General features: G+C 37.6%; 2 protein-coding genes across 2 annotated transcripts in view; both read right to left on the reverse strand.

Annotated features, from left to right (window-relative positions):
- The window catches only part of cntnap2a (contactin associated protein 2a), a 410,290-nt gene that overhangs the window by 263,071 nt on the left and 134,951 nt on the right, over window positions 1–12,268 (reverse strand). The window lies entirely within an intron of this gene.
- LOC309508789 (uncharacterized protein) overlaps window positions 1–12,268 on the reverse strand; it is a gene marked incomplete at its 5' end in the record, with an annotated part of 237,159 nt that overhangs the window by 199,332 nt on the left and 25,559 nt on the right. The window contains 6 exons of the mRNA XM_082183260.1: window positions 5,410–7,114; window positions 9,488–9,541; window positions 9,626–9,772; window positions 11,248–11,785; window positions 11,873–11,943; window positions 12,044–12,149. Coding sequence (XP_082039386.1) covers window positions 6,861–7,114; window positions 9,488–9,541; window positions 9,626–9,772; window positions 11,248–11,785; window positions 11,873–11,943; window positions 12,044–12,149 — 1,170 coding nt within the window. The 3' untranslated portion in view covers window positions 5,410–6,860. The remainder of the gene's footprint in view (window positions 1–5,409; window positions 7,115–9,487; window positions 9,542–9,625; window positions 9,773–11,247; window positions 11,786–11,872; window positions 11,944–12,043; window positions 12,150–12,268) is intronic.

Here is a 12,268-nt window from a genome sequence, read left to right on the forward strand (position 1 = left end):
CAAGAGACATCATCACTGCGTCTTTGAGCAAAGCTATTAACCTCAGGACGTCACGGATTGACCACGTAATAAATGTACTGTATGTTTGGATAAAAGTTTCAGCTAAAAGGTGGGCAAAGCAAACCAGAGGTATGCCAAGATCTGGCCTGTACAAGCCGATAACAGTTTAAAATGAACTGATCATGTCTTTAATTTACTGAAAGTGAAAAATCAAAGAAAGACTCACTGGTCTGTCATAGATACACTTTCAGGGTAAATCATCGTGGAATAAGCCAAAGAACTAAAGATTTTCCAAAGCTATTCCGATAATTTATGAGTATGCCTTCATGAGGGTCCCCATCTATTAGTTGCCAAGCGTCACTGCTGTCACAGCGCTATAATTCGCTTTGTAGAAGCTTATACTAGAAATTTATGTGACATTATTATTTTGGAAGCTTATGGTCATAATTTTGGCACGGAAAGCGCAAAGGACAGTTTGACTCGCGAACACCTCAAAGGAGCATCCAGGATCGCCTCAGATAAAAGGAAAAACAGCAAAAACTAGATGGATCGTATATCAGGATCGTGGCAAAGACACATTACTGAGAGACCTGCAAATCGTTGTTCGATCCTAAAACAAATTTCACTGTATTCCAAAGAGGAAGACGAAAGAGAAGGATGTCACAAAATAGATTTACTTGTCCATGTGACATTTTCCTCTGCACAAATATCTCTGCCCTGAGCAAATAGCACAACTGTCTCAGATGATCGCCGGCAGAATGACCAAAATCATGACATATCTTATCTAGCATTCATTCACAGCATGTCAGCTAATTTTTAAAATCAGAGAAAGAGGAACTACTACATTTTTATGATTCATTTAAGTCTGTACTATTCTCATTATCTTGGTTCATTTGGCATAGTATTGAGTGTTCAAGACATGCTATTTTAAATTATTTTCCCTATCCGTTGTTCTTTATCCATAAGTCTACATAACTGTACTTTCTGAACAGACTTTCAGTGGGAAACACTGCTGGTTGTTATTGGCGGGTTATGAGTCCGATTCACCTTGCCCGAGGAAGGCACATCACTTTAATAGCCAGCATGTTCATTATCTCATGATTCTCTCATTTACAGAGCTCTTCCGTCCTGCCAAGACTGCCTTTTTCCCAAAGCATTTAAAGCCTGTTTTATGTAAAATTAGTTTTCTCACAGTATGTGTGCCACGATGACAGTGAAAGGCACCTGTGCAATGTTCTGGTGATTAGATTAAATCCAGAAAATTCTATATGCATTTCCCTAATCAGTTTACTAGCTGGAAAGACTGAAATATTATACATAAGCATCTGAAGACCGGCTCACATCATCACATCAGCTGTCTTTTTGTTTCATTGTTTGCACATTAGATATATACATCAGGCCATAACACTTTTTTTCCACACAGTTTTGGGACATTGGATGTTTTTGCAAAGTTTAGCTGCGCGTGGATGTTTGTTTAACGCTTGCATCTTTCACATGATGAACACAGTGTGTGTATGTGTGTGTGTGTGTGGGGGGGGGGGGTGTATTTCTGTGATGTGTAGGTTTAGGGTCAGGGGATAACCCTAATAAAAAAAATAAAAAATGATATATATATGATATGAAGGTATATGATATGATATGATATGATATATAAAACATGAAAAACTCAAGATATGTGTGTGTGTTATAAAAATAATGTTTTCTATTTTTATTATATTTTAAAATGTACTTCATGCCTGTGATGGTATATTTACACCTGCATATACACATGCAAGGATGCTAATCGTTTATATTTAGCAGAAAATTCGATTATTTAAATTAGACTGATGTTAGCTGCAGGCCAGACTGGGCCGCTGTGTGGGGAGAACATACCAGAAGTCACTTCTTGCCAAATAATTCAAATGTACTTTTTATATAACAATGTCTCTCGAGGTGTGTGAACTCTTGCAGTGCTTTGACTCAGTAGCTGTGCTCCAGGTGATCTGCCCTGTGATGTTCTTTAGTTGTTTGGCCTTTTTTGTTGGGGCCAATGAATCCTCTGAGAAATCCCATTGGCACAAAGCAAGCATGGGGAAGTTACACTGCTGCAGCCATTCACTAAGTTTTAGTACCTGTATGTAGTGTATATATATATATATATATTATGTATATAATGTTTATATATATTCTTTATATATATATATATATATAATGTATTTATTTTTTGCAATTGGATTAAAAAAAAAAACTACTTCGATGTTCATTTCAATCGCCATTGTGTATCTGCATCTATGTATACAGTATTGTATCTGTCCACTGCAGTATGAAGACAAACAATCAAAGATGAAAAATGTATGTCTCCAGGACTGTTAGACAGATTCAATACCAGCAGCACAAAAAATAATCATATTGCATAAAAAAAAGAAAGAAATCTAAACAGGCATAACTGCCCCTCCTTTGTCTTCTATCTTAATGTGCACCTGTGCTTGATGATCACATCTTGTCCCGCTGGCTACTAGCTGTCAGCTGGGTGTTTCCTGAAAGCTGAAGGGGGCATTTTAATCATAGTCAGGTCTCGACTGACTGCACTGTTCAGGTAAAACTGAGTGATCAGCCTCTATGCAAGATCAAATTCTGTTTTTTCCTCGTTCAATTCAGTGAACATCTGACAACTCTGATTTGCCACAGCTCCCAGGTACATTTGATCGTGTGTGTGTGTGTGTGTGTGTTGCCAGTCTCTCAGGTGAAGATGATGGATACACTTTTAGAGGAATGAAAGCATTTTGAAAAATGTCGCTGTCAATGTAAGTCACACGGTGCAGGAGAATCAGCTTAATGAGAATAATTACAACAATTTTATCTATGTAATGGCCCCTTTTTGGTTCAACAATAGATTATCATCTTATCGGTTCATAACTCATATCAAAGTTACATTCCACTCTTGAGGATTTGTAACAGAGAAATATGATAATATGAAAAGAAAGTGATGATGTGAATTGTGCGTAACTTCCTAAACCTGATTACAGGAGATTCATAGACATTTTGGAATATACATCAAATTTGGCATTCAAAATCTAATCTAATGGAAATAAAAAGAAAGATGATGCAAAAGGATGTAAAATGAATAAGAATTATTTAAGATTCAAGCAAAAGCAGGACATCCTAAGTACTAAGAAATGTGGAAATGTCATTCAGATAATATCATTTGTAAAGAAAAAAAATAGCAGATATATATGTAGAAATATAGTAAAATGAGAAAAGAAACAATAAATATATAACCACTGTCTCACATCTCCATCTATACAGTATATATTATTTTGAAATATAAAGTTATGGAAATATGGGATATGAAATAAACATTTGGGCTAATACAAATATATTATACATATTACATTTTATGGCCAATAATTTAAAAACTGTCATATTATACCCAAATTCTTTATACAGTGGACTACCAGTAAAATTGATAAAAATTTGGGACCAAAAATTATTCAGACACTTTGACCTGACCATGTTTTGCTGTAGTATTTTTTCTTTATTTGCTAATGCGAACTTTTTACACCACAGACTGAACAAAATTAAGCATTGCTTGGTAACTGGTTAACCTAAATGGGTATTATCTAATTGTGTACTTAAATTTAACAGCCGACAGCTATTCAACCTAATTCATTTGTGAGACAGTCGAACAAAAGGATTCCCAAAACCAGTGAAATATCAACTGATATGGGTTATTGTCATATTCTATTACCATTATCTAAACTATAGCGAATAAACTGTGATAATGTGAGAAATGTTGAAGATGTCTGCATACATTTTGGTTTTACTGTATTTTGAGATTCTCTAAATATTACATTGAACAGTGTTATTAAATTAGTGTTATTAAAGATTAACTTTAAAAGATTAACTTTGATCATTAGATGACAAAGATAATCTAAATGTAAAAGTAGAGGAATGAGCAGGTTCAATTATATAGCCAAAATCGATATAATAAATGAAAAAATCTCTAATATTACACTAGCATCAATTAATATCATATTCAATGGCAAATTAAGAAATCACAGATTTATGCATTGTAAACAGCACCATATGTATTTGTGTAGATGTTTTTGTTGCAATCATATGTCAGAAATGCAGTCTATTGTGCCTGCCTTCACAATTTATCATTTCTTTTAGAACAGGAGCAAGTGATACAGAAAAAAATATGAGATCTGTCAAGTAGATCCATTTTTGTAGCAGAGATAGCTCCATTTCAGTGGCTTAGATAAATTAATTTGGTGGCGCCCTTGTGTTTAATATATCATTCGAATAACCATGTGATATTTCACAAATCAGAATCTCTCAGACCTTAAATCTTCCAATGAATATTAAATTGTGTCCTATTTTGTTCATCCCGAATTCTGCATTCCCATCTAGCAAACACACAACGTCGCTGCGCTGTTTGGCATGAGATACCATGTGTGAAATTGTTCCATGGTCACTGTGAATACGATCCACGGAGAAGGAATTAAAAGCAGCAGAAGGGCGGAGGAGGAGCGACACAACGCTACGGCCCTGTTTCTCACTAAAGGGATCCGTGCCATACACTATTAGTGGCTCTATTCAATCAAAAGATAGCGACAGGGAGAAAGCCTTATCAACAAATGACAGCTACACATGCAAGCCACAACCAGAGTCACAGTTTTCCAGCAGCCGTACTCGAGATGACAAGCATGTTAGATGATCTCATTGGTTGCCTGGATGCTGTGGGCAGGGATGATGCTTCTGCAAAGCTCTGGGTGACGAATCTCTTTCCTTCACTATCAGTGGTTAAAATAAAAAAGCGTGACCTTGTTATGCTGGGAGTGTCAGATCATCCTGGTCCTTTTAGAGGTGCTCGCTGTTCAGGCCTTTATGTGCTCCGAAATTGAAAAAGTTAGGAGCGCATTAAAAAACTTTAGGTGTGCAATAAAAATGTAGTAAATAATAGTACAATATGTAACATTTTTCCATTAAAATATCCAAAAACCACTAGAACAATGTTATGTATTTTATTGACTATCTCAAATGTTCCCAACAATGTTTAAATCCAGAGAAATACGTAATTTTAACCAGTGTCAATGCATCGCTTGGCAATGCCGCTATTTCCCCCTATTCTCAGCTCCCGGTAGAAGCCATGGAAGCACAAAGTGCTTCCTGAAAAAAATGCAGAATAATTAGTTGCAGCGTCAAAGCCGATAATCTCTGGTAGCGTCTAGCAAGCCACAGTTGTTTGTTCTGCACATTCGTGATGCACCACAATTATTCATTATCATTTGCTGCGGGTTCTGATATCATTTGCTGCGGGTTCACAGAGTCCACTAATCATTTTTCTGCACCGTACCGACTACCAACACTCACTCTCTCTCTGATTCATGCTCTCTATCACACACACACACACACACACACACACACACACACACACACACATACTGGTTTATGTGGATTAGCCAGACTTTTTCTCCAAACAGGCCCGGTGGTGGTTTAGATGGACTACCCTTTCCTGAGGTCCTAGAGCTATGAGAGTTAGATTAAAACACTCAAAAAAATTTGGAAAAAATTCAGGACACTTTAGACTTCAGATACACCCTTCAGAGCGTGATACACACCACCCTAAAATTATTGTGGTTTATAGAGACAGTTCTCTTTTTGAAGAATATGTGACTTATAAGGACCAAAACAAACATTATTGGGACTTTAAAGGGACAATGACGTCACTTGCTCATTAACATAAATACACATTAACATAAATACACATTAACCTGACACCACCAAGCATTAATGGGACTTGAATTATTATTTTATTGCACAACTCTAACATCACCATTGTTAGTTGGTGACACTGACTAACAGCCAGATAACAGCCTGTAAGAGCTAAACAATAGATTGTCACACAACACCAGTGCCATGACAATGAGAATGGAGCAAAAAAGGTAAAATAAGTCATTCTTACCCAACTTCAAAAGACCCATGGTTGCTCATAACAAAAAATAAAAAAATATATAAAATAAAATAAAAGCTGTTTTACAGTTTGCTTTTGTGACGGCCTCTATTTAAAACATTAAAGGAACTTTGGACTTTTGGGACTTTAGCTTATTCGTCGTATCCCCCAGAGTTAGATAAGTCCATACATGCCCTTCTCATCTCCGTGCGTGCCGTAACTCTGTCTGACGCACCCACCGCTAGCCTAGCTTAGCACAAAGACTGGAGGTAAATGGCTCCAGCTAGCATACTGCTCCCAATAAGTGACACAATAACGCCAACATTCTCCTATTTACATGTTGTGATGTGTATAGTCACAGCGTGTACAAATAACAAGGTCACATGAGACACAGCCATCTTCTAACCGTATACATACTGGGAACTATATTCTCAGAAGGCGAAGCACTGCTACTGCGGAAGGATTTGCTCGCAGGACCTGAGAAGCCCGTGGTGAGGAGCAGAGAGTTCGCTCAGAGGGTTGTGCTAATCACTCCAGCCAGCAGTGCTTCGTCTTCTATATAGTTAATTCTATGAGAATATAGTTCCCAGTATGTATACGGTTAGAAGATGGCTGTGTATCATGTGACCTTGTTATTCATACACACTGTGACTATACACATCACAAAATGTAAATAGGAGAATGTTGGCGTTATTCTGTCACTTATTGGGAGCAGTATGCTAGCTGGAGCCGTTTACCTCCAGTGTTTGTGCTAAGCTAGGCTAGCGGTGGGTGCGTCAGACAGAGTTACGGCATGCACAGAGATGAGAAGGGTGTGTGTGGACTTGTCTAACTCTGGGGGATACGGCGAATAAGCTAAAGTCCCAAAAGGTTGGCGTGTTCCTTTAACACAAACATAGAAACACCACCACAATTGTCAGTGTATTTAAATCTTTTCTTTTTCTGACTGCCTCTTTGCAGCTATTCCTCTATTTCGAACAAAGTCCCTTATATTTTGCACTGTTCTTTGTGCCAACACGGGGTCTTCCACCAGTTTGCAGTGACTGCATTCAGTTTTGGTGGCCAGTTTTCCCCTGCTTATATGACCTTTGAAGTGTCGCATTACTGCAGCGACCTCAGCCTTAGACCACACTTTCTTTGCCACTCTTCTGGATCCATGTTCCTCATCAGCATACTTCCCTGGAAGATAGGCAAACAAAAATGAATAGATCACTAAATGTGTTGTCCAGTTTAAGCCATCAAAACATGAGGTCAGTTAATGCCACAGTTGACAAGAAATTGCAGTTTACTTTTCTTAATTCACTTTGGGTATCAGTTGGTGTCTCACTCGATGTGATTTCACCAACTTTACTAGCCCACATTAGAGTGCGGACAATATGGAGTATTATTAGAATGTCTGCTGTTCATCTATTTATGTGGCCAAACCTTTTGCTATTTGAATTAATTGCAGTAAGTAATACTATAATTAGTAACATGTCTTAAGTAATTTTGGCATTGTACTTTAACACACCGTATTTTAATTGAAACCAAGACTATGGGGTTTAAGGTCTGATTCTCAGTTTAAATCTGATTTCATAAGGTTAACTAAATAGTGTTGGAACTTGGTCTGAAAGTTTAGTCTTGATATTGAAACTGTACGTAACAATCAGCTTAATACTACTTTTAACCTCTTAATCTTCCAGATTTTGTGGCATGTTGTGACTCAGTCATCAAGACCAATTCATTTTTAGTCTTTTAACCAACTTGCTAAAAAGAGAATTAATAGAACATACTCATGGGCAATCAAGAGAACATGTGAAGAGGAGGAGGTAACTTTACTTTTACCTCAAATTCAGTATACATTTCCTGATAATAAAGTAAGTGTATATGCTCCCTTGCAGACAAGATGTTTTGTACAAATGCAGTACAGTTAAATTTAGGGCTATTCATTTATATCTCTTTCTTTAAGATTACTCTTGCATTTTGATAGTTGAATACATCACAAAGACGTGCATAATAATGTTAAAGGGATACTTCACCGTTTTTTCATATTAAACTATGTTATTCCCTTAACTAAGACGAGTTGATGCATACCTCTCTCGTCTCAGTACGTGCACTTAATCGCTCTGGCGCGCGGCGACACTTGTAGCACTTAGCTTAGCCCAGTTCATTCATTAGGGACCAAACAGAAATGAAGCTAGAAGCGACCAAACACCTCCACGTTTTCCCTATTTAAAAACAGTTACACAAGTAGTTACATGACCAAGTATGGTGACAAAATAAAACATGGCACTTTTCTAAGCGGGTAAAAAGGATAACTATAATGTATGGCGGAATAGCACTTGGGACTCAAGAGCACTTCGACTTGGCGCAGTAAAAAGTCACGCTTGAAAAATCCTCTCCCTCTCACTTCTGTCATTAGAACCAACGTGACTTTTTACCAGAGGCGGACAGAGTACACAGCTTCATTACTTGAGTAAAAGTACAGATACACCTTGCTAAATTTTACTCAAGTACAAGTAAAAGTACTACAGTCAGATGTCTACTTAAGTAAAAGTACTGAAGTACTTGTTTTTAAAAGTACTTGAGTATCAAGAGTACAAGAGTACATTTTCTAAATATTGCATTACTACTGCCACAGTGCTTACATTGGTAAACACAGCAAACACTTGAAGCGAAAACTATCATTAACTTGTTCAGAAAATTGAAATAGTCTGGCGAGGTGGGGCCACGGGTTGGCACATTCCCGGGACGGACCTGCTGCGTCTTCATCCATTGTTTCATCCATGGTTTCGTCTCTTATCTAAATCTGACCATGGAGTTGACCTTTGGCGGAAAGCTGAAGGTGATTGCTGATAGGCTGTCCCAATCAGTGGCGCCTGCACAATCCAATCACGTTTGAGAGGGAAACAACAAATTGAGGGTTTCCGAGATTTTTCTTTTTCTTTTTTAGAAGTAACGGGTACTCACGGTTATGGATAGAAATGTAGTGGAGTAAAGAGTACAATATTTGCCTCTCAAATGTACTTGAGTAAAGTCATAAGTACTCCCCAAAAATGATACTCGAGTAAAGTACAGATCCCTCAAAATTGTACTTAAGTACTGTACTCAAGTAAATGTACTCCGTTACTGTCCGGCTCTGCTTTTTACACCTAGTCGAAGTGCTCCCAGTGCTATTCCGCCATACACTACAGTTATCCTTTTTACCCGCTTAGAAAAGCGCCACGTTTTATTTTGTGTCACCATACTTGGTCGTGTAACTGTATTTAAATAGGGAAAACGTGGAGGTGTTTGGTCGCTTCTAGCTTCATTTCTGTTTGGTCCCTAATGAATGATCTGGGCTAAGCTAAGTGCTATCAAACTGTCGCCGCGCGCCAGAGCGATTGAGTGCACGCACTGAGATGAGAGAGGTATGCATCAACTCATCTTAGTTAAGGGAATAACAGTTTAATATGAAAAAATGGTGAAGTATCCCTTTAAGGGAGTTGGGCAAAATAAGAATCTCATTGTAGGGTATAAACCACTGTGTTTCTTCTGTGCATAGACAATAAACGTCTTGAATCTGAATCTTACCTTCAGAGGGAGGTACACTCTCACTTACTGTGGACGACACAAATGACACTGATCCTGTTGAAAACAATTTAACAAGTTACTTTTGTCACAGGAAAATATACATTTTATCAGCAGTGACTATGAATTGAGTTAACATACCAAAGTCTCCCATGTCATGGTCTTGCTCTGTGGTTGTAGAGTCAGAAACCATAGGCTCCACAGTTCCAAGCTCTGATGCGGTGAGATCTGTGTTGCTGTCATCAGATTCGCTCCCACTGTCTTCAGCATCACTTAACGCAATCTCATCTGGAAAATGGCATTAGTAAAACTCAGAGGTGTAAAGAGTACTTGAAAACCATACTTGAGTAAAAAGACAGATACCTTGCAGCATAAATTACTCTATTACAAGTTACCAATACGAGTAAAAGTGATTAACAATACTTTAGTATTTTACTTCTACTAAATCTAGGCTCAAAGATGCACTAGTCCTTGACACCTGAGACAGGCAGGTGAAAATAAGAAACAATTGATTTGTAAAATGAGAAGTCATGTTTATTTTCTAAAATCTAAATAAAACTGAACACCTCAATAGTCTAATAAATCAGGGTCGACACAACAGCCTCTTAAAGGGATTGTTCACCCAAAAATGAAAATTCTGTCTTCATGTAGTCAACCTCAAGTTGTTCCAAACCTGTATTTCTTTGTTCTGCTGTACACATAGATAGATATTTTATATATTTTTAACCAAGCAGATCTTGCCAGCCATTGACTAGTACAGCAGAACAAAGACAAGTTTGGAACAACCTGAGGGTGAGTAAATTATGACAATTTTCATTTTTGGGTGAACTATCTATTTAAACGTCTACAAACTCTCAAGTCTCAGTTAAGCTCAAGTGCACAAAAAGGCCACACGTAAACCAATATCCTTCAAAAAGGCCTTGTCAATATGGTGGATAAAAAAAAATTATGTTAAGTCAAATTAAATAGTCAAAGTCTACTTGCACTGGATGTGCTGGTTTTGGACTCATCACTGGCTGCAGTCCTGACTTCATCTAAATCAAACGTCTGCGATTTAGCACCTACTAATGCACTCGCATTCATGTAAAGTAGACTTGTTGACAAGTTTGGGTGAGTAAGGGCAAAACGCACAAGATATAGTTCAGTCAATGCCACTTAGATGGAAATATCACTTCTTTATAGCAAAAACAAACTGCTGCAGAAAAAGTTAGGTGCCATGCAAAATGTAATTTGTAATTGCATAACTTTTTGGCTACTTTGTAGTTGTACTGTTACTAATTACATTTACTCAAATGGTTTACAGCTCTGGTAAAACTCTCATAAATAGCTGGACATAAAAATCTGTGGTTGAAATAGCCACATCAAATAAGGAAAAGATAGTACTTGGTTTTGTACTTGCCACTTTTTGCAAAGTAACTATTTTTACTTGAGTAGTTTTGAGCTATTATACCTGCGTTTATGTTTAATGTGGTCCATGAGCACATAAGATAAATGATTACACAATCTGATATTAGGTTCATATTTAAAGTAATTCGACTGCACCTACACAAACATAATTTTGAATTACTGTCCAGCCATACTGTAGACTTAAGTTTATATTTCTGAATAGTAGTCCTCGACTCATACTTGGACATGAAAGGTGATTTTTTTTTTTTCTTGGAAAGGGATGCTGACTACGCCAAGTCTAGATGATTATAAATTAACATTCAAAGGAAAAAACAAAAACTCAGATAATATCTACAAGGGCTAATTTCTGTACAAACCTTCAATTTCAATCTCATCCAGTGACTTCCCCTGCATGCTGGAAAGGTTTCCTTTCTCCATTGACAAAAGGAGTTTGGAAATCTTAGCCAGTTGTGTTGTGGGAACTGGTAATCTGTAGAAGTCGCGGTGAACACGGATGTCGTGACCCAGGAAATCTGCAACCTGATCAAGTTCATTGTGTTTTAAATTAAGGACTTGTGAGAGTGTGGCAACATGTTTCCTGAGTTGCGTTGACCTAAGGTACTCAGGGTGCTTTGCTCCACACTGGCTTGCATGAACATGCAAACAATCATGTCCTCTGTAGTGGCTCATTGACGTTGGTCTTGCAAACAGGAAGACATTTATGGCACAAATGCCACATTCAGTTCTTCTACTGGCAAGTAGTGACAAAGCATATTCTGACTCTGAATCAGGTATGTATTCCTTGTCAGACATGTCCTCAGCATCATCAGATGATATTTGGTCCAATTCTGGATGTGGAATTTTGTCCTGATCTGACAGCAGTTCATCCTCAGAAGCCTTAGGAGACTGCTGCGCCTGAATTGGTGAGAAAGCAAATTATTTGACATGGTGATTGAATCTTATAGCCAGTTCAAGTTCAACACTCACTTAGTAGATACTCACCTGTGCTGTGCTGTTAAAGTCATCTCTTTTAATTTGCTTGAGGCAGGATTTATGCCAGACCCCTGAACAAACTGGAACACATTTGAGTAAAATAATGTTAACACTGCAGGTCTATTTAAGTGGTTAGAGCACAACACATTACACTCTATACTAATTCACTAAATATCTAACCTGTGCATCGATAGCCAAGCCACTTGAAGGAAGATACGGGTCCCACACAACGAACACACTTGTCCAAGGAGGATACTGTTGCGCACACAAGGCGGTGTTTTTGACACTGTTGGCGAAAAATTTAATTGTAGTATTTATTTATGCCACATAGTTTGGACAAAGATATTTTATATTTACGCCACATAGTTTGGACAGAAAGATATTTCATATTTACATGTCGATATC

This window comes from Leuciscus leuciscus (assembly GCF_965113295.1).
Source record: "Leuciscus leuciscus genome assembly, chromosome: 11".
NCBI lineage: Eukaryota > Metazoa > Chordata > Actinopteri > Cypriniformes > Leuciscidae > Leuciscus > Leuciscus leuciscus.